The sequence below is a fragment of the Lepus europaeus genome, unplaced genomic scaffold, assembly GCF_033115175.1.
Source record: "Lepus europaeus isolate LE1 unplaced genomic scaffold, mLepTim1.pri SCAFFOLD_448, whole genome shotgun sequence".
Taxonomy (NCBI): domain Eukaryota; kingdom Metazoa; phylum Chordata; class Mammalia; order Lagomorpha; family Leporidae; genus Lepus; species Lepus europaeus.
Window position 1 is genome coordinate 5,189 of NW_026909324.1, and position 27,313 is coordinate 32,501.

Here is a 27,313-nt window from a genome sequence, read left to right on the forward strand (position 1 = left end):
CGGGGAGACCCCACGCTCTCTGGGACGTGTAGACACGGCTGTCACTCATGGGGAGACCTCAAGCTCTCTGGGACGTGTAGACACGGCTGTCCCTCACGGGGAGACCCCACGCTCTCTGGGACACGGCTGTCACTCACGGGGAGACCCCACGCTCTCTGGGACGTGCAGACACGGCTGTCACTCACGGGGAGACCCCACGCTCTCTGGGACGTGCAGACACGGCTGTCACTCACGGGGAGACCCCACGCTCTCTGGGACGTGTAGACACGGCTGTCACTCACGGGGAGACCCCACGCTCTCTGGGACGTGTAGACACGGCTGTCACTCACGGGGAGACCCCACGCTCTCTGGGACGTGTAGACACGGCTGTCACTCACAGGAGAGACCCCGCGCTGGGGGAGAGACAAGGTGCAGACATGGCTGTCCCTCACGGGGAGACTCCACACTTTGGGACGTGTAGACACGGCTGTCACTCACGGGAGACCCCACGCTCTCTGGGACGTGTAGACACGGCTGTCACTCACAGGGAGACCCCACACTCTCTGGGATGTGTAGACATGGCTGTCACTCACGGGGAGACCCCGCACTCTGGGACATGTAGACACGGCTGTCACTCATGGGGAGACCTCAAGCTCTCTGGGACGTGCAGACACGGCTGTCCCTCACGGGGAGACCCCACGCTCTCTGGGACACGGCTGTCACTCACGGGGAGACCCCACGCTCTCTGGGACATGTAGACACGGCTGTCACTCACGGGGAGACCCCACGCTCTCTGGGACGTGCAGACACGGCTGTCACTCACGGGGAGACCCCACGCTCTCTGGGACGTGCAGACACGGCTGTCCCTCACGGGGAGACCCCACGCTCTCTGGGACGTGCAGACACGGCTGTCACTCACGGGGAGACCCCACAATCTCTGGGATGTGTAGACACGGCTGTCACTCACGGGGAGACCCCACGCTCTCTGGGACGTGCAGACACGGCTGTCACTCACGGGGAGACCCCACGCTCTCTGGGACGTGCAGACACGGCCGTGCACTGAGGCACAGGCGAGTCCCCACAAATACCAGAGAGTGAGCTCGTAGGAGCCTGTGTCCTCTGGCCATGGGACAGTGACGTGGAAATCAAAGCAGAAACACAGTGTTTATGTATTTACGGAAACAGTCGTGTCTCTGAATCTCTTCATGGACTGAAGAGATGTGAAGTTGGACCTCGCAAAGTACTTGGACCAGACCGACAATGAAAGCAGGACACGGAAATTGGGAGTCCGGTTGGGTCTGTGTGTGGAGGTAACTCTCTTGTAGTTGATTATTGGAAAAGTAAAATCAAAATGAATTAGCACTGCGCCCCCTCGTGGCTTGAAGGGGAATAGCAGGGAATTGCTCATGCCTGGACCCCTCTCCAGGCTCCGGGCCGAAAGCTGAACTCAGTATGAGGCAGAAGGGCTGGGCAGGGAGTCAGGCTGGGGGAGCAGAGCTGCTGCTCCCTGGGACGCGGGAGCCAGAGGGGAGCAAGAGGGGCCGCCAGGCTGTGGAGGTGGAGGAGGGGCAGCGGGTCCCAGGGTCCTGCGGCTGTGTCCCCATCAAGGGAGAGGTCAGAGGTGGGCTCCAGGAACCCTGCACCTGCTGGGAGGCTCCTTCAGGGCAGGGCCAGCTTCCCTGCCTGGCCCCGAGTGCCCCTGAGGGACCTCTCCACCTTGTCCCCCAGAATCGTCTGTGCCTTTGACCCCGGGGGCTGTGTTCCTGGGACACATGGAGGTGACGTGTGCCATGACCGAGCGATGTCAGGGCGTGGGAGTTCATGCACCGGCTGACCATGTCTGTGCAGCACGTGGGCAAAGCCACGCCCAAACCCACTGCTGGGCCCACAGCGTTGCAGATGGGGCTGGTCCCTCGCCTCCTGCTCCTGGGTGAACCCCTGCTCCTGAAGCCAGGGGCTCCGTGGGAACACAGTCCCCGTCCTGCCAGCCTCCCTTCCCTGCCTGCGGCGAGCGCCTTTGGGGTCACTGAAGCGTCAGTGGCCCCTCCAAGGCCTCCTCCGAGACGTCCTGAAGTCGGCCGGCCCCTCAGCCTCGTCATCGCGTCTGTTCCATGGGCTGGCAGAGCTCCTGGCCAGACAGTGGCTGTGGGGACAGGAGAGGTGCAGACAGCGTGGAGCCGGCCTGAAGTCAGGGGCCCTGGGCGCTGGCTCTGTTGGTTTCCTGTGCGGCGATGCTCCAAGGCTGAGCTCATGAATACAAACTTCCGCGTCCCTCTAGGTGGGGGCAGCAGCTCTGAGGAGGCCGGGCCTCCGGGCCAGCACGGCGCCCCCTTCTCTTTCCCGCGAGGGGCCCTGCTGCGTGTGGAATGGGCACGGACGCTGGGGCAGGCCACGTGCCGCCCACCAAAGTGAGGAGAAATGGGAGGAGTTTTCTGACATTCAGGGCCCAGGAAGTTTACGCTCCGCACAGCACTTCTGGAATATTCTTAGCACCTGGAGTGGATCCTCTCCAGCACTGGAGCCGGAGTCCAGAATCCAAGTGAGGCCAGCGCTGCACTCACCGCAGGCTCCTTCCTGCCACTTGCAGCCCCTGGTGAGGCCGTGGGGCTGGGATCACACTGCCTGGCGCTGCACAGACTCCACACGTGGCTTGGGAGGACCTGCGGCGTAGGGCACAGAGAGCTCGCTGTGTGCACGGCCCTGGAGAGCCTCCGAGTCACTCCTGTCACTGTCCTGTCACCTGTCCATGGTGCACCGATGGACGCCAGCAAGGAAGCAACACCACCGACGGGGAGGGCAGGGCTGGCCCCTCACGCACTGGACTCGGGCCCCCACCCAGCGGCCAGGAGAGTCCTGGAAAGGAGGGAGGGGCTGTCCACGTCCTGAGGACCCCCCAGGGTGGCGGCTGCAGGGCCTGGCTGTTAGGAGCGTCCTGGTTGCCTGGGTGCAGCCCAGCTCCGGAGCCAGCAGCTGTGTGGCCTGAGCAGGTTGCCTGGCCTCTCTGTGCCTGCATTTCCTTCCCTGCACACGTGAGCCGTGCGGCTGTGCCCGCCGGGTGCTGTGGGGGTGGACGCCGAGCTCAGCTCTGGGAACAGCGCTCTGAGCCTTGCAGAAGGCGGTAGAACCAGAGCCCCAGGCCGCGTAGCCTGAACTACGACTGGCGCGCCAGGAGCCGCGACAGGGAGCATTCTCCAGCCAGCGGCACGATTTCATTAGCAGTAGAACGTGTCCTGGTCCTCGGCCCGCCGGGCGCCCAGCTCCACCGCCATTGGCGTTTGCGGGGTCGCACGTGGTAGCTGTCGATGCCTCTCGCCTTAGAAGCGGCTTGTGGACAGCCCGGTGAAAGGCCCCCGCACAGCTGCTGCAGACACCCGTGGAGGGCATCCAGGCGAGGGCTCAGCGAGGCCAGAGAGGCCGGGGGAGGGGCAGGTCTGCCCTGTGCCGTGGTGGGGAGGCACGGGGGGGGCACGCAGAAACAGCTTTCGGCGTGTGTGCTAAGTCACAGAGGTAACCCCGAGGACATCTAGAACTAGCAACACAGCCAGAAAGTTCAAGGGCTGCCGGCAGCTGGGAGGATGGACCCCGCGCGTGCCTCCCACCAGGAAGTCCCAGGAGCTGTGTCACACCCATCAGACAAGACCTGGATCCAGGAGCCCGGACATGGCCAGAGGGCGGCCATGGGAACTGGAGGCAGACACATCTCCCTGGAGGACGGCACAAGGCTCTTAACCCTCACTGCTCGGGTTTCTGGGCGGCTGTGCACGTGTTACCTGTGCGAGTGGACAGGTCAGGTAGTGGATGTGGGGCAGCCGCGCTGCAGGGCACAGCCCCTACTGCCCGGGCAGCGTCTGGGAGGCAGCTCCTGCCTGCAGCCTGGGAGCCACCGGTGTTGGCCTCTGGAGCCTTCTCTCTGTAGATACCACCTGGCGAGGTGCGCACGTGCACACAGACACCCGACAGTGGCACGTGTGTGCACGACTGTGCGTGCCATTGCAGTATTGAAACACAAACTGGAAGTGGAGGAGGTTTGCTACACCGTCCAGGGTTGTGCCTGTCAGCCCTCCACAAATACCAACAATGCATCAGTCACCTACAGGCAATACTGTGGGAAACATGGAAGTCCTGGGGCCCTGGTGATGCGGTTCTATGGGCAGGGTCCCCTGGGGCAGCACCTCCTGCACAGACCTCCTGCCTGGGTCCCTGGTGGGGTGGGCAGGTGTGGGGTAGCCCGCTCTGGGGAAACTCAGGGACGTGTGTCCCGCCTTCTTCTCGCTCCAGCCCCTGCCCCGACACTGCGTTGGTCCCCGTTCCGTCCGAGTCGCCTCTGTTCTCCTGGCTCCACTCTTCTGAACTGCCTGACCTGGCCCACCCAGGCGCCCACACCACTGCCCTGCGTGTGGCCCTGAGCCCAGGTCACCTGGGTCCCATGGCTCCTTCCTGGTCAGCAGCTCCTGCCCTGGGGTCCATCCTTGCCTCCTTGTCACATGATGCCCCGTGTGGGGCCCCTTCTGCCCAACAAATCCTGGCCGAGCCCTCGGAGGCACTCACTGTGCCGCTGGTCCCGCCTCACCAGCACCTGGTTGGTGTGCGATTGGTTCAACTGGTGGTGACTGACAGTGCCAAGGGCTGGGATTTTTAAAAGGTGAATTTGCAAAAAGTCCTTTGCAATTTTTGTTAAGAATCTGCAATTTTTTTTTGTATTTGAAAGAGTTACAGAAAGAGGCAGAGACACAGAGAGAGAGGTCTTCGATCTGCTGGTTCACTCACTATAGGGCCTCAGTGGTTGGAGTTGAGCTGATCTGGAGCCAGGACCCAAACGCTTCTTCTGGGTCCCTCACATGAATGCAGAGGCCCAGGCACTTGGCCATCTTCTGCTGCTGTCCCAGGCCATAGCAGAGAGCTGGATCGGAAGTGGAGCAACTAGGACTTGAACCGGTGCCCATGTGGGTTGCCGGCACTGCAGGCTGCAGCTTTAACCAGCTGTGCCACAGCGCTGGCCCCTCTTTCCAATTTTTGAGTCAGTGTCTTGTGGCACCTACAGAGTCTACATTTGGGCAGTCCCAGACTTAGAGGAAGGGCCCATGGCACTGTCCCCAGTGGCGTCCCCTGGCCTCTCACTCTTTGTGACGCACCTGCTACAGGGATGACCCAGCATCAACACTCTGTCTCTTGGTGGTCAAAACTGGCACCGGGGCCTCTTGCGTTGCCCATCCCGTGGGGACAGCCCACTGCCCTGCAAGTCCCGGCAACCCCTGTCCTTCGGCTGGCTCCATCATTTTGCCTTTTGCAGAGTGTCCCGTCCCGGACGGACCTTTTGGGAGTTTGCTCCCGAGAGAAAGGTTTGCTAGGAAGGCCATCCCAGGGGACAACTCGGGGGTGGGGCCTGGGGTCTGCCTGAGCTCTCTCTTTTCCTATCTCCCCCCAGGCCTTGCCAAACCCATCGGTCTGGTGGAAGGGCCAGGCGGCCTGGGCCAAGGGGGCGTGGCCGCCACGCTCCGCACGGACAGCCAGGAGACAGATGGCAAGTACGAGGAGTACGGGTACAACGCCCAGCTCAGCGACCGCATCTCCCTGGACAGGACCATCCCCGACTACAGGCCCAAAAAGTGAGTGTGCCCTGGCGCCCCCCCCTGACCCCCAGCAAACCAGAGGCTCCTAAAGAAGAGAAAGGTCCCAAAACCGCCCTGGGGAGCCACGTGCTGCCTGGGGCTCACCTGCGTGGAGTGGCTCAGTCTGTGCCTGCCTCGGGCCCTGTCTGTCTCCGTCTCTGACTCTGTCCCGGTCTTCCTGCCCATGTCTCTCTGTCTCTGACTCTGGTCTCTGCTGTCCGCCACGGGCCTCTCGACGGCCTCAGCTGAGGGCCGGAGCCCTTTCTTTAAACGTAGCCGTCTGAGGGTCCGGGGAGGTTGGGCTGAGTCCCGCGTGCTTGGGCTGCGGCCGCCCCCACCAGCACAAGCCCAACGCCCAGGCCGTTCCGAGCATCGTTCGCTGCACAGTGGGGTGGAGTTTGTTTAGAACGAGTGTGGCCAAGTCTCAGAGGCAGGTGCCCGTGCCCTCCGGGGCCTGGAGGCCTCTTGTCCCAGCGCGCAGCCAGAGCAGTGGAAAACCGGAGACGCCGTGGCCCTGCCTGTGGTCACCGAAGCCCGAGCGCTCGTCTCGGTCACTACGTCTGCTCCAGAAGCTCACGAGGGAGCCTCAGGCAAACGTCTTGCTTCACAGACGCCATTCCTTTCTCAAGTCTGGCTGCCCACAGGGCCTGGGCCTGGAGGGGGGACACCCACGCTGCCCCTCACACCCCCGGCCTGAGCACCGTCTTCAGGCTGGCCGGGGCTGCCCGAGTCTCAGGGTGGTGGGGGCAGCTCTGGCTCGGGAGGCTTCGGATGCTGTGGCCTACGTGTGCCCTGGGAACTGCCCTAGGTACAAGGACGCTCCCGTCAAACCTGTGGCGCTGCCGTGAGAGCCGTGCCTGCTCTCCCCTGCTGCTCTCGTCTGGCCTAGAGAAATTCTCCCCAAGTCCCTGTAGATGGCACCATTTCGTTCCCGGGGTGCTCACGTCCAGGGTGATGGAGCGCAGTAACGCTGCCTCTCTGCTGGCAGGGACAAAGTGAGGATTCCTGGTTGACTAAGGAATGTGTTCAGGTTTAACAGGCAATGTAGAGACGTGTGCTGGGTCCACAAGAACCAGGCCCCCCAGGACACTGCTGATGGCCACAGGCGTGGCGCCCGGGGCTGGTAGGACTTGGCGGCAGAAATGACCCCAGGGCCCCGCTGTCCCCTCATGACCCCCCAGACGCGGCACCGGTGGCTGTGTGGCAAGGGTCGGAGCACCTGTGTCCCCCGGAGCCCGCCCCCTGCAGCGTGTCCCTCACATGATGCTGACCCGCACCTGAGCTGGTTCCTCTTGTCGTGCTTTACCTGGTCATTTACTTCACTCCGTCCTGTTTTTTTAAAGATGTAGTATATATTTATTTGAGAGGCAGAGTAACAGAGTGGAGAAGAGACAGGGAGAAAGGGTTCTTTGTTTGCTTTTTAGATTTATTTATTCATTTGAAAGGCAGAGTTACAAAGGCAGAGACAGAGAGAAAGAGAGACCTTTCATCTGCTGGTTCACTTCCTAGATGGCTGCAATGGCCAGAGCTGAGCCTATCTGAAGCCAGGAGCTTCTGGGTCTCTCATGCCGGTGCAGGGACCCAAGGACTTGGGCCATTTTCTACTGCTTTCCCAGGCTACAGCAGAGAGCTGGATTGGAAGTGGAGCAACCGAGGGGCCGGCGCTGTGGCATAAAGGATAAAACCACTGCCTGCAATGTCGGCATCCCATATGGGCGCTGGTTCGAGTCCCAGATGCTCCACTTCCCATCTAGCTCTCTGCTATGTCCTGGGAAAGCAGTAGATGGCCCAAGTCCTTGGGCCCCTGCACCCACATGGGAGACCCAGAAGAAACTTCTGGCTCCTGGCTTTGGATCAGTGCAGCTCAGGCTCTTTCAGTCAACTAGGGAGTGAACCAGCAGATGGAAGAGCTCTCTCTCTCTGCCTCTCCTTCTCTCTCTCTGTAACTCTGACTTATAAACAAACAAACAAATAAATAGAAGGGGAGCAGCTGGGACTGGAACCGATGCACATATGGGATGCTGGCACTGAAGGCAGCAGCTTTACCCGCTACGCCACAGCACTGGCCACAGGGAGAAAGGTTTTCCATCCTCTGGTTCACTCCTCCAATGGCCCCAGTGACCCGGACTCAGCCCATCTGAATCCAGGAGCCAGGAGCTTCTTCCGGGTCTCCCACGTGGGTGCAGGGGACCAAGGACTTGGGCCCCACTCAGCTGCTTCCGCAGGTGCATTGGCAGGGATCTTGATGGGAAGTGGAGCGGCCGGGACTCCAGCCAGCGCCCATATGTGACGCCAGCGCTGCTGCTGAGCCACAGGGCCATGTCCACCTTACTTGACCCGGTCATCTCTGGCACGTTGCTTCCTCTCGTGCCCATTTCTGTTTTTGACCGTTTCCCTTGGTTGCTGTTCGCCCCTGCTCCCTGGAGAATCTATTTCGTTCCATTCGCAGCCTTCGTCCTGCTCACACTCACAAGCAGACGCGCCTCCTCCAGCCGCCATCCGGACCCAAGTGCCTCTGCTCCTGGCTGCGGCCCCCCAGCCGGACCCCAGCAGCCCCTGTGCTGCCCCTTTCCCTGGGGGCGGGCCCATCCCCGCCCCCTGACTGCCCCGCCTCCGCAGGTGCAGGCAGATGACCTACTCCGAAGAGCTGCCCCAGGTCTCCGTGGTCTTCATCTTTGTCAACGAGGCCCTCTCGGTCATCCTGCGCTCCGTCCACAGCGTGGTCAACCACACGCCCTCCCAGCTCCTGAAGGAGGTCATCCTGGTGGACGACAACAGTGACAATGGTGAGCGGGCGCCGGCTCTGTGGCCTGGACGGGCTCTGGGCAGGTGCAGTGTCCCGGGCTGCTGTGGGAGGGCGGCAGCGGGGGTGAAGTCGCGGAACTTCGCTCTACCTGTCCAGAGGTCTAGAGGCCAGGGTCCAGGGCGGCAGGGCTGTGCTGCCCTGGAGCTTCCTGGAAGTGGCCACTGCCCGCTCTGCTGGGGCTGCGTCCCCCCCAGCCCACCTCAGTCTGCATCTCTCTTCTAACAAGGAACGTCCACTTCGCTTGGGCCCTCTCCACATCCAGGGTCCACAGCTGGTCCCTGCCACACGAGGCCCTGTGCCCGGGAAGGCAGCCAGGCTCCGCCTCCTCCCCCCGGCAGAGGCCCGGGGCCCTCAAAGCTCTGTGGGGGCGTGCCTGGCCGGAGCTCGTGGAGCCCAGGGCCCCGTGGGTTCCCAGGCCTTGCCCCTATGTCAGCCTTGGGGTCGCTCAAAGCCCCCACACGCATGGGTGGTGTCCGGCCTGTCCAGTACCCGCCTTAGGCAGAGCAGGAGGAGCCCAGGGTGGCTCCAGCATGGGGGAGCCTGCAGGGCGGAGCACATGGGGTCTCTCACGCCGGCCTCCCCCAGTGGAGGGGCACAGGGGAGACGCCCCACAGCCCCCTGAGGAGGGGGTGGTGCCTTGGTCCTCAGCAGCCTGGGGCTGGGCAGGATGGGGAGAGAGGGCACAGCTGTCCCTGTAGCAGGGAACCCCACGGCTCACCGGCTCACCGGCCGACCGCACCGTGTGCAGCCCCGGTGGCCGAGGAGCTGGGACGGGGCGCTGGCTCCGCCTTCGGGGCTCACCCCTCCCCTAAAACAGAGGGCCTCGTTGTGGGAGGGCCGCCTCCAGGAATCCTGGACTGCCCTGGCTTGAGCCACACCCTCGGCCAGGGCTGCCCTCAGCCAGTGTCCCCTGCTTGTCCCTGGGGAGCCCCTCAGTGCCCCAGTCCTTGGGTGGCTCTATTTCTTGTGAGTGGGGACCACACAGCCAGTGGCCAGCGTCCACCTCGGGCAGTGGCCAGCGTCCGCCTCGGGCAGTGGCCAGCGTCCGCCTCAGGCAGTGACCAGCGTCCACCTCGGGCAGTGGCCAGCGTCCACCTCGGGCAGTGACCAGCGTCCACCTAGGGCAGTGGCCAGCGTCCGCCTCAGGCAGTGACCAGCGTCCACCTCGGGCAGTGGCCAGTGTCCGCCTCGGGCAGTGACCAGCGTCCGCCTCGGGCAGTGACCAGTGTCCACCTCGGGCAGTGGCCAGTGTCCGCCTCGGGCAGTGGCCAGCGTCCGCCTCGGGCAGTGGCCAGCGTCCACCTCGGGCAGTGGCCAGCGTCCAGTTCGGGCAGTGGCCAGTGTCTGGCTCCGGTGTGGAGCTCGAGGTTTGTCACTGCTTCGTTGCTGTCCTCAGAAGTGGTGGCAAATACACCGCCGATGCTGCCCACTGTAACCAGCGTGTGGTGCTGCTGCCCTTGCTGTGTGACCTGACCACTGGCCAGCCACGTCCAGAACCTCCGCCTCGCACTCTGAAACCCCGCCCTCGTCCGCACCGCCCCCCGCCCTCCCCCCGACAGTCCCCAGCCGCCTCCACTCCACTCTCTGACCTGTGGGGACCTGGGGTGAGGGGGACCCACAGGGCCTGTGCTTCCGTGTCTGGGCCTTCTCACTGGACGGTGTCCTGCAGGTCCACGTGCGTTGTCCCTCCCTGCTTCAGGCTGAACAGCATTCCGGCACGTGGAAGGCCACGTGTGCCTCCCGGCCATCCACCGCGGACTGTGTCTCTCCTCGGCTGGGTGGCTCAGCTGTGTCCTGGCTCCGTCTGGGCTGGTCTCGCGTGCTTTCCTGTCTGCTCTCTCCGACCCACGCCAGCTTCACGGGGTGGGGTGTCTCTGGGGTCTCCTCACGCTGGCCTTGCAGCCAGGGCCCGCGGCGTCCCAACCATGGGTTTCGGGGCCGTAGGCCCTGCCCTGGAGTGACACAATGCGATGTGTCTCTCCCCAGCGGAGCTCAAGTTCAACCTGGACCAGTACGTCCACAGGAGGTACCCAGGCCTGGTGAAGATCGTCCGCAACAGCCGGCGGGAAGGCCTGATTCGGGCGCGGCTGCAGGGCTGGAAGGTGGCCACGGCCCCCGTCGTCGGCTTCTTCGACGCCCACGTCGAGTTCAACACGGGCTGGTGAGGGCCGGGGCAGTTTGATGGCTGTGTGGGCCAGGGTGCCTCTCTGAGCTGTGCAGCCTGGCCGGGGTCAGCTCTGGGCTGGGGCTCCCCTAGATGCCGCTTTGCAAGAGTAGGGCTGAGAGCCTGGCGGGTGGCTTCCGCTGTCCAGCTCCTGAGCACGGACAGGTGGCAGGGTGGGCCCTGAGGGCACCGTGGGGAGGCCCCCGTGTGTGTGGACTGGGCATGCTCCCCACTTGTCCCAGCCACGTGGTGGGGCCCAGAGCGGGGCCAGCGCACAGATCTGGGCGAGGCTGCCTATGGTCTGTAGGATCCCAGTCCCTTACGAGACGGGGGCTCTGAGTGCCCGTGAGGCCTAAGCCATGGGACAGGAATGGAAACTTCTAGATGGGAGAGTCCGGCTTTGCTCGTACTCCCCTACAGCACGGGGAAGTGAGTTCTCTGGGAGGTGGCAGGGATCCTGTGGCTACCCCACAAGCGTGGCGGGGCTTGGAGGAGAGCCCACCCCACCCACCGGGAAGGTGGGGCTCTGGTCCTGGGCCGCCTGGCAGCAGGGCCCAGGGGCTGAGCTTTCTCGAGGCTGCTCAGGGTGGAGCCCTGGACACCCAGGGACGCTGCATTGCTCAGACATTGCATTGCCGGGCCAGCAAATGACCCACAGCCACAGGGGCCATGCAGCGGGTGCTGGCGCCAGCTGCCCAGAGCTTGCACCCCTCTCTGGTGCTGGGGAAGGGAGAGGCAGTCCCAGCGCTGGAACCTGCCGGTGCCACCCACGGCTGTGAACAGGCACACGTGGCATCTGGGGCGAGGGGCTACTTCCTTTCTCAGTTCCCAGCTGTATTCTGGTTTGTTAGAACAGAGTGGCACACAGCAGGCCCTCTGTTGGTCCTAGAGAACACAGGTACCTTCCACGGGTGCAGGAAATGGGGAAAGCCAGCCGGGCTGGGCTGGCCCCACGGGCTCTCTGGAGCCAGATGGCCCAGATGTCACAGATGGGCCGACAGCCAGGCACTGGTGTGCCCAGGGCCAGTCATCAGCTGTCCCTGCTCTCGTGTGGGAAGCCCTGGCCAGGGCAGGTGGCAACTGAGATGATGGACCCCTGAGGCCTCTGGGGCTGAAGCTGTGGGGTCTCAGCAGGTAGGCAGTCAAGCTGCCATCAGGTGCTGGACTTGTGGCTGGCTGGGCCCTGCCCCTGCCCTCTGGGAATGGGGTGAGGGTCCCCAGACTCCCACCTTTCCTCACAGCTCTGCCTCCCCCAGGGCCGAGCCTGCCCTCTCGCGGATCCAGGAAGACCGGCGTCGCGTGGTCCTGCCCGCCATCGACAACATCAAGTTCAACACGTTCGAGGTGCAGCAGTACGCCAACGCGGCCCACGGCTACAACTGGGGCCTCTGGTGCATGTACGTCATCCCGCCCCAGGACTGGCTGGACCGTGGCGACGAGGCAGCGCCCATCAGGTGAGCTCATCAGGCGCAGCCCCGTGCCTGGGACAGAGAGACAGAGGCAGCATAGACAGGGCACAGCCTGGAGCAGAGGGGAGAGTGGAGGCGGCCATGGCCCACGGCGGGGTGTCCAGGGGACAGTGGCCCCTGCTGACCGCAGCCAAGTGCGGGTTTGTATTTTGAGTTGATTCCTCAAACAGAAAAGAAGAGAAGAGAATGCAACATTTTAAAAATGCGCAATTGCAGCACTTTTGAGAAATGAGGCAGTCCAGCAGCCCTCGGCTGCACGGTCTTGGGGCGGCTGGGGAGCGAGGCTCAGCCACACAGCTCCCTGCCACCGCGCGCCACTGCCCGCCCCCACTCGCCTGCCTCTCTCCATCCCCATCCTGACGACCCTGCCCTCTCCTGTGCCCTGGGATGCAGCTGCAGTGCAAGGCCCTGCTGGCTCAGGCCTGCCGGCCTCTGCCGGGCTCTGCCCGGGACCCCAGCAAGCCCTCTCATGCTGAAACGGCCCAGCACCGGCAGCGGTGCCCGCACACGGCTGGAACCAGGCCCTCTTCCCCGGCAGAGTCCCAGGGGCACCCAGGCAGGCAGCACTGCCCGTGGGTGGTGGGCACAGCTCTCGGGGGGCCTGTACCAGCTTAGGACTGGTGTGCCCACCCTCGGCTAGCAAGGAGGCATGAGCAGTAAGGGCTTGGGCAGCTGGGTGGTCCAGGGAGAGATCTCGGGGCACTGAGCGATGGGACAGCCTGGCCTCAACCCACACTTCACGGATCTCAGGGAAGGAGACGTGCTCCCATCACAGAAGAAAGTGCTCAGACAGGGACCATGGCGGCCGTCAGAGCCAGAACAGGCACCGCCCTGGGCCCCACCCCGTGGCCACTGCCTGTGAGCCAAGGACCCTGGTGTCCGTGGGACAGGGCCCAGGTGACCTGCGAGGCAAGCAGCAGGGCAGGTGTGGGGGCCCGGAGCCCTCGTGGTGCAGGGCGCAGGTGGTCCCTGGGCTGGGTTCAGCAGGAACGGACTTCAAGGCCGTGTCCTTCGTTGGGAACACACTGGGTCCCCAGTCCGTAGCAGAACAAACGCCTGGGTTTGACACTTAAGAAACAGTGAAGTTCAGGGGCCCACTGGCCTCTCCCAGTGTTTGGCAGGCTCTGGACACCCCGACCTACAGCAGGAGCAAGGCCTGACCGTGCCGTGTGGTCAGCAGTTCCCTAGCTCCTCACAGCGCGACCTGGAGAGCCACCCCAATGCCAAAACCCCGTGCAACCAGGAGAGCGACCTGACGGACTCCACACAGACGACGCCCACCCCACCCGCAGGTGCCAGGAGCGCAAAGGGGAGCCCCAGAGAGCCTCCTGCATGCGCTCGGCTCTGGTGCCTGGGGACAGGACAGACCGCCTTACAGGACAGGACAGACCGCCTTACAGAGGCGGCCAGCGTGAGCACAAACGGGGCTTCGCTGCGGGAAGCTGGCAGCTCTCATAAAGGCACAAGATGCTTCCCGTCTGGCCTGGCCACCCCGCTCCTACGTATTCCGCCATACATGGAAACGAAGGCTCCGCACGCGTGTCCACAGCGGCACTGCGCACCATGGCCGCGGTCGGAAGCGGCTGCTCCTGAGTCGGTGAGCGGAGCATGGAGGCTTCTCTGTGATGAGGAGGAGGGAGCCGCGTCCAGGAGCCGGGCGCCCCGAGCGCGTCCGTGTAAGACCCCCGGTGGGAGAGGCTGGCCGGGAGGGCCAGGGCAAGTCCCTGGGAAGGCATGCCGACCGCTGGACCGAGAGGGCTGTGCAGACACAGAAGCATCAACACGCACATCCAACAATGCACACTTCATGCCCAGAAGGGGACTTTTAAAAAGATTTATTTATTTGAAAGGCAGAGTTACAGAGAGAGAGAGAAAGAGAGAGAGAGAGAGAGAGTGCTTTCATCCGCTGGTTCCCTCCTCAAATGGCCACAATGGCCGGGGCTAGGCCAGACCGAAGCCAGGAGCCAGGAGCTTCTTCTGGGGCTCCCACATGGGTGCAGGAGCCCAAGGATTTGAGCCATCTTCTGCTTTCCCAGGCGCCTAAGCAGAGAGCTGAATTGGAAGGGGAGCAACTGGATTCAAACTGGCACCCATATGGGATGCTGGCACTGCAGGTGGCAGCTTTACCCGCTGCGTCACAGTGCCAGCCCCCAGAAGTTGATTTATTTTTTTTTTTGGGCAGGCAGAGTTAGTGAGAGAGAGAGACAGATAGAAAGGTCTAAAGGTTTTCCTTCAGTTAGTTCACCCCCCAAATGGCCGCTATGGCCGGCGTTGCACCGATCCGAAGCCAGGAGCCAGGTGCTGCCTCCTGGTCTCCCATGCGGGTGCAGGGCCCAAGCACTTGAGCCATCCTCCGCTGCACTCCTGGGCAACAGCAGAGAGCTGGCCTGGAAGAGGAGCAACTGGGACAGAATCCGGCGCCCTGACCGGGACTAGAACCTGGTGTGCCGGTGCCGCAGGCGGAGGATTAGCCTAGTGAGTCGCGGCGCCTGCCCAGAAGTTGATTTTTAAAGAACTACATGAAATACTGACAAAGTTAACAATTTCACTGCCGAAGCGTGTGCCGAGCCGGTCACTCTCACATCTCTAGGAAGGGCCCAGCGCGAGGAACGACGTTGGCTGCAGCAGCAGGAGAGAGCGGGCTCGGGGCAGACACACACGCTCTCTGGGGGCAGACATGCAGGAGGCCCCTGGACGCCGCCTGTGGGTGGAGGCATCGTGCCTGCGCCATCGCCTGATCTGTCCCCAGGGCTGACTCTCGTCACCCCCCTCTCTCTGGAGGAAGTTGGGGGGAGGGGGTTACCCTAGGGCCTGGTGACTTCTCACAGGGACTCGCCATCCCACAGAGCACAGGACAGGGCGAGAGGCGGTCCCAGGAGGAATCCCAGTTATCCGAGGGCCTCCTCGGAAGACAGAGACGCTCAGGTGCGGCCCACCGCATGCACCCAAAAGCTGTGTTCCTGTCCCCTCGGAACCCAGGGCCCCAAGCGTACTGGGAAAGGGTCTTTTCCAGTGGGGTGATAGTGCTGGATTGCAGGTGGGTCCTGGATGCTCTCCTGGGGTCCCTGTAGGTCCCTAGCAGAGGCACACATGGGGTGAGGGAGGCTGAGGACAGAGGGACATAGCTACAAGCCACGGGTACCCCGAGTGGCCAGGTTCCCCCGGAGCTTGCAGGGGGATGTGGCCCTGTCACTTGGACAGACTTCCAGGATCCTGAGCTGGAGAGAGGAAATCTTGGTCTCACACCTCCCAGCTGAGGGCCACTCGTTCTGGCGGCCCCAGGACAGAGGCACGAGGTAACCCAAATGACAGGAGCCCTTGGCGGAGCCTGGACAGGTGAGGAGGGGCCAGAGCGCGGGGCTGGGCAGCCCTCCGCGGGGCAGGGAGCCAAGGGCAGCTGCGGGGGCCGTACAGGAAGCAGGTGGGTGCTGCGTGTGACCGCCGCAAAGAGCCCTTGGTCAACACAGCCCAGGGCCAGGGCCAGTGATCGGCGTCTGTCCTCGCCGTGCGTGGGGCCACGTACGCTGTGGCCGTACGGGTCGATGTGCTTGTAACCCACCTGGAAATCAGATGTGCGAGCGCTGGGGGGGAGGGGGGGAGCCAGCACACAGGACGTCCCCTGCGCCAGGGGCGGGAAGCCTCCAGGTGTGAATCCGTGCCCTGAGAGAGGCAAAGTGAGAGACGAAAGGACCGAGAAGCCAGGAAAAAGGGGGGACTCCAGGACGCCCCCTGCCTGACACACACACTGCAGACCGGAGCAAGAGCGGGGCCCAGGGACGGACGGCGCTTCCTGGAGCACCGGGAGTAGCCGGGAGACTCCCTGAGCCCCTCCCCTCACGTGGAGCATGGGGGTGCTGGGAGACTCCCTCTACACCCCTCCCCTCACATGGAGCATGGGGGTGCTGGGAGACTCCCTCTACATCCCTCCCCTCACGTGGAGTGTGGGGGTGCTGGGAGACTCCCTCTACATCCCTCCCCTCACGTGGAGGGTGGGGGTGCTGGGAGACTCCCTCTACATCCCTCCCCTCACGTGGAGTGTGGGGGTGCTGGGAGACTCCCTCTACATCCCTCCCCTCACGTGGAGGGTGGGGGTGCTGGGAGACTCCCTCTACATCCCTCCCCTCATGTGGAGCGTGGGGGTGACGGAGGTGGGGGTGACAGGAGACTCCCTCTACATCCCTCCCCTCACATGGAGGATGGGGGTGCTGGGAGACTCCCTCTACATCCCTCCCCTCATGTGGAGCGTGGGGGTGACGGAGGTGGGGGTGACAGGAGACTCCCTCTACATCCCTCCCCTCACGTGGAGGGTGGGGGTGCCGGGAGACTCCCTCTACATCCCTCCCCTCATGTGGAGGGTGGGGGTGACGGAGGTGGGGGTGACAGGAGACTCCCTCTACATCCCTCCCCTCACGTGGAGCGTGGGGGTGCTGGGAGGCTCCCGGCAGACATCAGCAGTGTGTTAGTAGGTGACATTTCGCCTTGGGTTGGCCTACAACTCCTGGTTTGTCCAGAGGCCTCTCTCTCTCCAGGTCCATTCCATGGCCTCTGCTGGTTCTCACGGCACTGCCTGGTACTCACACAGCCGCAGGGTTGGGGCAGCGCGGGACGCCTGCAGCCCCGGCTCGGAGATCGCAGACTCCCACCAGACCACTGAAACAGGGAAATCCGTGGCTCACGTCGACACAGGGGCCTTGGGAGCCTCCTGCTGTACCACAGGCAGCTGAGCGAGTGATGCCCGTGGCCTCTGATGAGGGGGCACAGTGGCCCTTCAGGGCCTGTTGGGGGTTCCCAGCATAGGTCCGGGCCTCCCTCCACGGTGCTGTCACATGACTGTGGTGCTCACCGGTGAAGCAGCTGCTGGACCCTGGCTGGAATCCACAGAGCCAGGCTGGCACACGGAGCCCAGTAGCTCTGGGGCATTCACAGTATTGCTAACCCCACACCCATCTCGATCCAAAACATGGGCTCTGCCAAGCAGGGCCCACAACCGCCCCGCCACTGCCTTGCGTGTCATCTCTGTGGACTTCCCTTCAGGATGCACGTCACAGGGAAGCGCACCCCGTGGCCTTTGGTCCGCAGTGTCCAGATCCAAGGTTCACGCCACGGCTGCATCAGGTTCATCACACGTGGACCACGGCTGTGTGAGGGACAGCTGATCCGCTTCCAATTTTAAAAACGATTTATTTATTTATTTGAAAGTCAGAGTTACACAGAGAGAGAAGGAGAGGCAGGAGAGAGAGAGGCCTTCTGTCCACTGGTTCATTTCCTGGATGGTTACAATGGCCAGAGCCGCACTGATCCGAAGATAGGAGCTTCTTCCGGGTCTCCCACGCAGGTGCAGGGGCCCAAGGACTTGGGCCATCTCCCACTGCTTTCCCAGGCCACAGCAGAGAGCTGGATCAGAAGTGGAGCAGCCAAGACTCCAACCAGCGCCCATATGGGATGTCAGCACTACAGGCGGTGGCTTTACCCACTATGCCACGGCTCCAGCCCCAAGATTTATTTATTGAAAGAGTTAGAGAGAGATCTTCCATCTGCTGGTTCACTCCCCAAATGGCCCTTGCCAGGACTAGGGCCAGGATCTTCATCCAAGTCACTTCCCTGTATGGGTGCAGGGTGTAGGCCTTCCTCCACTGCTTTTCCAGTATTGGCAGGGAGCTGGGTTGGAAGTGGAGCAGCTGGGACACGCACCAGCACCCACGTGGGATGCCAGTGTTGCAGGCAGCAGCTTCACCAGCTGTGCCACAGTGCAGGCCTCCCCCCTCCCAGTGGTGAAAGAACCACAGAGGAGTCTGGCTGGACTGCAGGGCTCCAGAATGCGAGGCCTGGAGCGGGAAGCCCGTTGTTGGGGTGAGCAGGACCAGCTCCAGAGGCTGCCACTGTCCCCAGCAGGGAGGACTGTCCTGGAGAGACTGGGGCACACTCTGGGCCGGTGCTGCTGTCTGTGACCTCACGTGATGGATTCTGCCACTGCCGGCACCTTGCCAGCTTGTTTATTGTTGAATCCAAACAAGAATAAAAGAATCTTACAGTCATGACAGACCTGGCGTGGAGCTCGGCACTTCACCCCGTCACAGGCACCCTGAGAGCACGGCTGTGCCTAAGACAGTGGTGATGCTGGGCCAATCAAAAGCTCGCTCTTAAAACTCAAAGGCAGCATTAAACTTCTGCTGCCAGTTACGTTTGTGGCCAAAACCTAATGACAGAACAAATTGGGTCTTTGCACAAATACAAGGACAGTTGCTCCCGCCTCCAGGATGTCAATTCAATTCTTTTTTTTTTTTTAAAGATTTATTTATTTGAGAGGCAGTTACAGACAGAAAGAGAGAGAGAGAGAGAGGTCTTCCATCTGCTGGTTCGCTCCCCAAATGGCTGCAACAGCAAGGGCCAGGCTGATTGGGAGTCGGGAGCCTCTTCTGGGTCTCCCACGCAGGTGCAGAGGCCCAAGGACTTGGGCCATCTTCCACTGCTTTCCCAGGCCATAGCAGAGAGCGGGGTCAGAAGAGAGCAGCCGAGACTTGAACCGGCGCCCCTATGGGCCTCAGCTGCCAAGCACAGCGCCGGCCCCGCGATGATGGCCGTCTCCGCCTCTGTTGTTTGTGGACGTCCATGGGCGTTGGTTTCTGACTTCTCAGACACTGGGGGCAGAGTTGCTTTTCTTGTGGGAGGACTGAGCCCGGTTTTTGCCGCTGTCTTTGGTAAAGGGACATTTGGTGCAGGTGGCGGTGCAGGGTGGGGGTGGCCTCAGCCGGCGGCCTGCCGGGCCTCGCAGGGCTGCCGTGGCGCGGGGGAACCACTGTCGCTGCCCAGGGGAGCGTGTGCTCTGCGGGAAGGTGCCCTCAGAGGCCACCAGGCCTGCTCTTCCTGCACGGGGACCGCCTGCCTCCGCGTCTCGCTCTCACCCGCGCCCCGGTAGACACCGACTGTGTCCCGAGCTGGGGGACCTCGGTCAGCGCGGTGCCGACCGCCCGTTCGCCCCTCGGCCTCCTGCTCTTGTGGTCGCTGCCCCGGGTCACCGCTCCCCACGACTCTAGATTTTGACGCAGATTAGGAAGAACACAGCCAGCATGTCGGCTTGTGATTTCAGACACTGGCGAGGCTAAAGGTGCTGACGAAAACCAAGTAGATGGAAGCAAAATCGCCGCAGAAATAGAGGCTCAGCCGCGGCCTCAGCCTGCGGCTGCCCAGGTTCCGCACGCGCAGCTCCGGGGTTCCCCGGCGGAGCCAGGGAAGCCCACAGAGGCGAGCAGGCCTGCCCGTTGCAATGCCGGGTGCTCTTCCACAGACAAGACGACGAAGGGGTGGCAGTGACCGTGCCCTGGGAACCGGCGTTCAGGGCCACCTCAGGTTCCCCGAGTCACCCGGCTGTCCCCTCGATGCCCTGTGCTAGGCTGCTCGTTTGTCATCTGCTGATGTGCAAGAGCGCTGGGACTCTGGTCTGTGCTGGGGGCTTCACCAGGCTCCAAGGGCAGTAGAGACCTGTGCCCAGCAGCTCCAGAAGCCACAGCCCCATGCCCAGACCGCAGAGAGCCCGCTGGGGACGGGAGGCACGGGGTGAGGTCCGAGGGCCTGGGCAGGCACCGCGGCCACCGGGCACTGTCTGCTGCCCTCAGGACCCCGGCCATGATCGGCTGCTCCTTCGTGGTGGACCGGGAGTACTTCGGGGACATCGGCCTGCTGGACCCCGGCATGGAAGTGTACGGCGGGGAGAACATTGAGTTGGGCATGCGGGTAAGTGGGGCTGCGGGGGCGCTCACAGGGGCCGGAGAGCAGGTGAGCTCCGGAGCTGTCAGTCAGCCGTTCACACAGCTGAGCATCCGCGCTGGAAGCTTCTGGAGCCTCGCGCTGTGAGTGTCGGAGGAAAGTGGTAACAGGCGGCACGGCTTCCCCCAGGTGTGGCAGTGCAGGGGGAGGGTGGGTCTCTTTCCCAGCCTGGCACCTGTGCCTCCGCAGGTGTGGCAGTGCAGGGGGAGGGTGGGTGTCTTTCCCAGCCTCTCACCTGTGCCTCCCCAGGTGTGGCAGTGCAGGGGGAGGGTGGGTGTCTTTCCCAGCCTCTCACCTGTGCCTCCGCAGGTGTGGCAGTGCAGGGGGAGGGTGGGTGTCTTTCCCAGCCTCTCACCTGTGCCTCCCCAGGTGTGGCAGTGCAGGGGGAGGGTGGGTGTCTTTCCCAGCCTCTCACCTGTGCCTCCGCAGGTGTGGCAGTGCAGGGGGAGGGTGGGTCTCTTTCCCAGCCTGGCACCTGTGCCTCCGCAGGTGTGGCAGTGCAGGGGGAGGGTGGGTGTCTTTCCCAGCCTCTCACCTGTGCCTCCCCAGGTGTGGCAGTGCAGGGGGAGGGTGGGTCTCTTTCCCAGCCTGGCACCTGTGCCTCCGCAGGTGTGGCAGTGCAGGGGGAGGGTGGGTGTCTTTCCCAGCCTCTCACCTGTGCCTCCGCAGGTGTGGCAGTGCAGGGGGAGGGTGGGTCTCTTTCCCAGCCTGGCAAACTGTGCCTCCGCAGGTGTGGCAGTGCAGGCGGAGGGTGGGTGTCTTTCCCAGCCTCTCACCTGTGCCTCCACAGGTGTGGCAGTGCAGGGGGAGGGTGGGTCTCTTTCCCAGCCTGGCACCTGTGCCTCCCCAGGTGTGGCAGTGCAGGCGGAGGGTGGGTCTCTTTCCCAGCCCCGCACCTGTGCCTCTGCAGGTGTGGCAGTGCAGGGGGAGGGTGGGTGTCTTTCCCAGCCTCTCACCTGTGCCTCCGCAGGTGTGGCAGTGCAGGCGGAGGGTGGGTGTCTTTCCCAGCCCCGCACCTGTGCCTCCACAGGTGTGGCAGTGCAGGGGGAGGGTGGGTCTCTTTCCCAGCCTGGCACCTGTGCCTCCCCAGGTGTGGCAGTGCAGGCGGAGGGTGGGTCTCTTTCCCAGCCCCGCACCTGTGCCTCTGCAGGTGTGGCAGTGCGGCGGCAGCATGGAGGTGCTGCCCTGCTCCCGCGTGGCCCACATCGAGCGCAGCAGGAAGCCCTACAACAACGACATCGACTACTACGCCAAGCGCAACGCCTTGCGGGCGGCTGAGGTGTGGATGGACGACTTCAAGTCGCACGTGTACATGGCCTGGAACATCCCCATGACGGTGAGCCGGGCACCAGCGGGGCCGGGAGATGGGCGCCCAGGGAGGCGTGGCAGCTGCAGCCACCGAGATCTGGCGCCAGGGCCAGGCAGCATGAGGCTGGCCGGTGCTGAGGCCGCTTGGGAAGGCCTCGTGGTTATGGCCCAGCCTCAGCGGCCCTGCCTCACCCTGGGTGGATCACTCTTCGCAGGTGGGAAGGAGGGTGGCCACCTCTGGCCATGGAAGTGTGGGTCATGTGGCTGCTCTGCCTTGCCCACTGGCCTGACCTCCTGGAGTCCCCAGGTGGTGTCACAGCCAAGGGTGCAGGTTCTCCATGTGCAGACCCCAGGGTGTTGGTAGAGGCGCAGACCCCAGGAGGGCCTTGGCCAGGAGCGTCAGAGCCTCGTTCCAGGCGTCCCACAACCCTCTGCAGCCAGCGGCACCCAGGACCCACAGTGACCCAGCCTCAGGGACACCCAGAGGCATGTGGGGTTAGGTTCCTGGGACGTTGCCATGGCCACCACCTGGAGCTCACTGGGCCACACCCCCACCAGGGCGCCCTGCTGGGGATCAGACCCTGTGGTACCAGGATGTCCCCGATGACCACAGACCCCGCCCTCAGCTGTGGTGTCTTCTGGCGAGTTCTATCACGGCACAGCAGCTTCCAGATCTCATCTAACAATGCTGTTGTTCCTGCGCCCACAGATAGGGAAACTGAGGCACAGAGGGGCCAGTGCGCTGACCCAGGACACACAGCAAGTGACATGACTAGGGCCCTGCAGGGCCAAGGCCACAGACGCCCACACTGTCCCTCGGCTGCCATGTGTTCCCACCAGATTTTTTTTTTTTTTTAAGGATATATCTATTGGGGTCGGCTCTGTGTCACAGCAGGTAAAGCTACTACCTGTGTTGCTGGCATCCCACATGGGTGCAGGTTCAAGTCCAGGCTGCTCTACTTCTGATCCGGCTCCCTGGTAATGGCCTGGGAAAGCAGTAGAAGATGGCCCAAGTCCTTGGGCCCCTGCACCTTCATGGGAGACCTGGAAGAAGCTCCTGGCTTCAGCCTGGCCCAGCTCTGGCTGTTGTGGCCATTTGGGGAGTGAACCAGCAGATGGAAGACCTTTCTCTCTCTCTCTGTTTCAGCCTCTCTGTAATTCTGCCTTTCAAATAAATAAATAGATATTTTAAAAAAGAGAGATTTATTTATCTTTGAAGGCAGAGGACCAGAGAGAGAGAAAGAAAGAGAGAAAGAAAATACTTCCATCCACTCACGGGTTCACCCCCCAGACGGCTGCACTGGCCAGGGCTGGGCTAGGGGGAAGCCGGGAGCCAGAAGCTTGGTCTAGGTCTTCTATGTGGGTGGCAGGGTACCCAGCACTTGGGCCATCCTCTGCTGCTTTCCCAGGCCACTAGGGAGCTGCATCAGAAGTGGAGCAGCCGGGGCTTGAACCTGCACCCCATGTGGGACGCCGGGGTTGCAGGTGGTGGCTTTACCTACTGCACAGTGCCGGCCCTCTGGTGTGGACCTGGCCAGTCCAGGCTTGCAGCTGGCCTTGCACTTCCTGTAGGGAGCTGGGTTCTGGCCCCTTTGGCACGGCCACAACAGGGCAGGTAGGAACGAGGCTTTCCCAGGAGGATGCAGTCCACTGTCCCCAGCTCCCGCTGAGCCCTGGCCACAGGAGGCGCTTGGGTTCCCCCAGCCCTGGAGCCACCTCACCCCTGACCCCATGTACCCACTGAGGACCAGCATGTCGCCACCAGGGACACATGTGCTCTGCGCACGATCTCACCCAAGCAGCACCCGGGCCGTGTGTGCCCAGCGCTGTGCCCTGGCTTCCTCACGCTCTCCCTGCAACCTCCCCGGCTGGCGCTGTGGCGTTAGGTGACGTTGCCTGGAGGACCCAGGCTGGGCCATCTGCTCGTCTGACCCCGTGAGGGCGACCCCAGCCTCACGCCCTGCCCTGGATCACTGGCCAGGCACACAGGCCAGGAGGCCTGCACTGGAGTGTTAGGGATGAATCAGCCCCGTGCTACCCTCCGTGAACTGGGCAGATCAGAAGGTGCCTTGTCCGGCCGCTGAGCGCTTGTTCCGGGACCCAGGGCCGCGGCTTGGGCCAGCCAGGGAGGCCGGTCAGGGCCATTGTGTGTCCTGTGACTCCGGCCGCTGAGCGCTTGTTCCGGGACGTAGGGCCGCAGCTTGGGCCAGCCAGGGCGGCCGGCCAGGGCCGTTGTGTGTCCTGTGACTCACAGGGTGGCAGTGTTTCTGCTGCAGCCACCCCACTTTGCAGACGGGAAGACTGAGGCATGGAGCGGTGAAGGGGCCCCAAGGCCACAGCCGAGCCCGCCCGAGTCAGCCACGGGAGCTGCCTGCCCCCGGCTGACCCCCGACACCACAGCAGGGGTTTGTGGCCAGGGTCCAGGTTTATGACAGTGAACGGGGGCGTCGGGGCCCTGGAGGGCTGCTCCGGTGAGGGCAGACCTGCCTCCTGGGGACTGAGACCCTCACCTGCCCTCCGCCTGTCCGCCCTGCAGAACCCAGGGGTGGACTTCGGGGACGTGTCCGAGAGGCTGGCCCTGCGCCGCAGGCTGAAATGCCGCAGCTTCCAGTGGTACCTGGAGAACGTGTACCCCGAGATGAGGGTCTACAGCGACACGCTGGCCTACGGAGAGGTACCGGCCCCCGGGGCTTCCGGCCCAAGTGCTCCCCCACCTGCACACACAGGTCCTCGCGGCCTGAAGTACACACCAGTGCACACAGACACCCACATGAGTATGTCTGGGTGTGGGCAAACCCATCAGTTCACACCCATGTGTCCCCACAGGGTGCCTGGTGGAAGTCCCCACTGACCCATCCATCCCTGTAGCCCCTGGCCCTGGGACCCCTCTGTGACCAGGGGCTTCTTTGCAGGTGCGAAACAGCAAAGCCAGCGGCTACTGCCTGGACCAGGGCTCAGAGGACGACGACCAGGCCATCCTGTACCCCTGCCACGGGATGTCCTCCCAGGTAGGACCGGCGGCCGGCCACACACTGCTGCAGGGCACTGGTCTCTGACCCCAGCCATGGCGGGGGTGCTCAGGTGCCGCGGGGCTCCTGCCCTGCCCATGCAGGCCAGTCAGGGGAACAAGGCCCCCGAAGTCAGCCGGGTGCTGAGCAGGGCGCCTCTCAGGGCTGCTGGAGGGCGTGCCGGACACCTGGCACGGTGTGGGTGTAACAGGACGTCGGCCATCACCTTCTACCAACACCCGGCTCCCCGTGGGGCCCCTGCAGAGCCCGGCCAAACCGCAGGTGCTGCCGCTGGAGTCTGTTTCTGCCTGGTGTTGGTGTCAATAAAATTCACCCTGACTCCCACTTTCCCAGAATGGTGCACGGGCTGGCCGACGGCTCCACCCGGGGCGAAAACCCTGTGGCCGCCGAGCCACCAAGCACGGGTAGCGCCTCAGCCTGGAGGCCGTGGAGTGTCCCCTCGGCCACAGTTAACTGCAGGCCACAGGGCCATGCTCCTTCCTGTTCCGGAACTTTCTGAGGCCGGGGCGGGGCTTTGCTGCTGCTCCAGCTCCTTGACTGTTGCTTGGGCCCTGGAGCTCTGGACGCATCCCAGGCCTCCAGTCTGGCTCCTCCTGCGGTTCGGCCAGCAGTAGGCAGGGCTCAGCCCAGGCCACGCAGGGCCTTGCCGAATTCCTGACCACTCTGTCCTCCAGAAACTGGCCGCAGAGCCCACCTGCCCCCTGCAGAACCTCAGCTCGGCCGCTGGATTCGGCCCTGCCCAGTGGCCAGCTCACACCCAGCGAGGGTGGGAGACTCCAGGCCACCCACCGGGCAGCCCCGAGTGAACAGCTGCTTTAGGGGATCCCCGCTGCCCCTCACACCGGATCCAGAGCCTGCCGGGCAGGGGTGGGCAGTGGCCCCTGCAGGGCCTCATCCGCTCACGGCGCCCGCTGGTCCCTCCCAGCTGGTGCGGTACAGCACAGACGGCCTCCTGCAGCTCGGACCCCTGGGCTCCACCGCCTTCCTGCCCGACTCCAAGTGTCTGGTGGACGACGGCGGGGGCCGGAGCCCTGCCCTGAGGAAGTGCGAGGATGTGGCCCGGCCCACCCAGCGGCTGTGGGACTTCACCCAGGTGAGGGCAGGGGGCTGAGCCCGCTGTGGGTGGGGGTCCGAGGCCAGGGCTTGGATCTGCTCCCACTTGAGCCTGAGGCACTGCCCAGGGTCACACGATGAGAGGGCCTGGGAGTCTGCAGCCCCGCCCTCCCTGCCACCCACCTCCATCCACACTGACCACGTGGCTGGTACTGGGCGAGGACGTGGGCGTGTTGGGGACACAGTTTGACCCCGCCATGTCTGGCACTGACAGGCCAGGGGCGCCTCTGACCCTGGCTCCTCAGAGTCCCTGGGAGTCCTCGCCTGAGCCCTGACTCATCTCTTCCACGCCCCTCCATCATCACGCCTGCTGTGCGCAGACCCCATGAGGGTCGCTGTGGCTGTCTTGCCTGGGCAGTGGCCTCTGGGGTCCCTGGCTAAGTTGAGGCCACAGGAGGCACCCGGCAAACAAGGGTCAAACGCGGGGGTGGGGTCTGGCCAGGTTTGGCTGGGTGGTAAGGGCCAGTGGGGCTGTTGCTCTGCTCCTGGACCTGTTGGGCCTGGCCAGGGCCGTGGAGCTTTGGGGACCCAGGAAGCTGGGGCACCTGGGGGAAAGGCTGGTCTTGGGGGCCCCTGGGCCCTGCGTTCCTGCTGCCTCTTGGATCTCAGAGGCAGAGAGCGGGGCAGCTGGTGAGCTGGCAGTGGAGGCAGGCACAGCGGCAGGCTGGGGGGACCCGGGGCTCCCTGGCTGACTCCGTCCCCCCCCGGCCCCCACAGAGCAGCCCCATCGTGAGCCGAGACACCGGCCGGTGCCTGGAGGTGGAAATGTCCCAAGAAGCCAACTTCGGGCTGCGGCTGGTGGTGCAGAGGTGCTCAGGGCAGAAGTGGGTGATCCGAAACTGGGTCAGGCACAGGCGGCACTGACCCTCGTGGGCCTCGGGAGCCATCGGCTGCAGCCAGGACGGGGGTCGCTCCCTCCCCTCGAATCCACCGCAGCCCCGGGAGAGGGCGCCTCTGAGGCCTGGGGGGTGCCGCTCCCAACCACGTGCCTTTTCCGCGGTGATCCCCAAAGGTTGCCCCTCTCCTGCATGCGCAAAACCCTGGACTCCCCCCACCTGCGGAGGCAAACCCACCCTGGCCGAGGTCGGTGGGCCCAGGGGGTCTGTGCAGGCCGCCCACCCTCCCCAGCACCAAAACCCAAGGCGAAGCCAGGGGCGGCCCTAGGTATCCCTGTACGGGCGGAAACAGGAGGGGCTCTTGTGCAACTGACTGCCACAGCAGGGCCCAGACCCGAGCGGGCAGCAGAGGCGCTGAGCTGGGCCTGGCGTCTTGGGGCCTGGGCTGGCGGCCACCGCGGCCCGGGTTCCTGCTCTCTGCGGCAGGGGTCAGCAAACATGACCTGGCTCCTGGCCTGTTTTTTATAAATAAAGTTTTATTGGCTCATAGCCAGCCCACTGTCTGTGGGCTGCATGGCTGTGAAAACAGAGCACCGTGCTCTCTGCCGCCACCTGCGCCAGGACACAGGGCGGGCGGGGAGGGGCCCAGGGGCCAGAATCGGGGCCACACGTGGCTGCACAGGTGGGAAACGCGCTCTCCGAGGTGGCCCCATGTCTGCCTGGCACCCAGGGTCTCCACGTGCCAGGGCAGGCGTGTGGTGGGCACAGGTCACAGCCTCTCTGCGGCAGGCTTCTCTATCTTCAGCCCCTCTCACTAGTGCACAGCTGCCCCCTTCAGGATGACGACGGAGGCAAAATGCGGGCAGTGGGCGAGACCCCGCCCTGGCTGCGGGCTGGTCCTGAATACCCACAGGAAAACGGAAGCTCGCGTGTGTGTTACAGCAAATGGCACCTCGGTGTGCAGGCCGGAACGGAAGCTGTCATAGCTCAGAGCCCGGGCCTGCCCTGTGGCCACTTGCTGGGCTCGGCAGGGACAGACACCAACACTTGGAACGTCAGCCTCGGGGCCTGCAGGGTGGTCTGCCCTGTGCTGTGGGTGGTGCGGGGCCTGCTGCACCCACGGTAGCGCCCCCACGACCAGCCAGCTACCTGCCCAGGCACCCCACAGGTGGCCCCACCCTAGGATCCTGGGGGTTGATCCCAGGACAGGGAAGAGTGCAGCTGGCCAGAGCTGAC

General features: G+C 63.8%; 1 protein-coding gene across 1 annotated transcript; it reads left to right on the forward strand.

Annotated features, from left to right (window-relative positions):
• Positions 1-1,405: 1,405 nt before the first annotated feature.
• On the forward strand, positions 1,406-26,495 carry LOC133755415 (polypeptide N-acetylgalactosaminyltransferase 9-like; the record flags this gene model as incomplete). The annotated part of the gene is made up of 12 exons (XM_062185525.1): positions 1,406-1,600; positions 1,708-1,782; positions 5,405-5,585; positions 8,208-8,374; positions 10,381-10,555; positions 11,815-12,012; positions 19,641-19,758; positions 20,942-21,127; positions 23,636-23,773; positions 24,012-24,107; positions 25,054-25,221; positions 25,959-26,495. Coding segments are annotated over 12 exons (1,844 nt in total), but the record flags the coding sequence as incomplete, so codon positions are not given.
• Between the last annotated feature and the right edge of the window lie 818 nt (positions 26,496-27,313).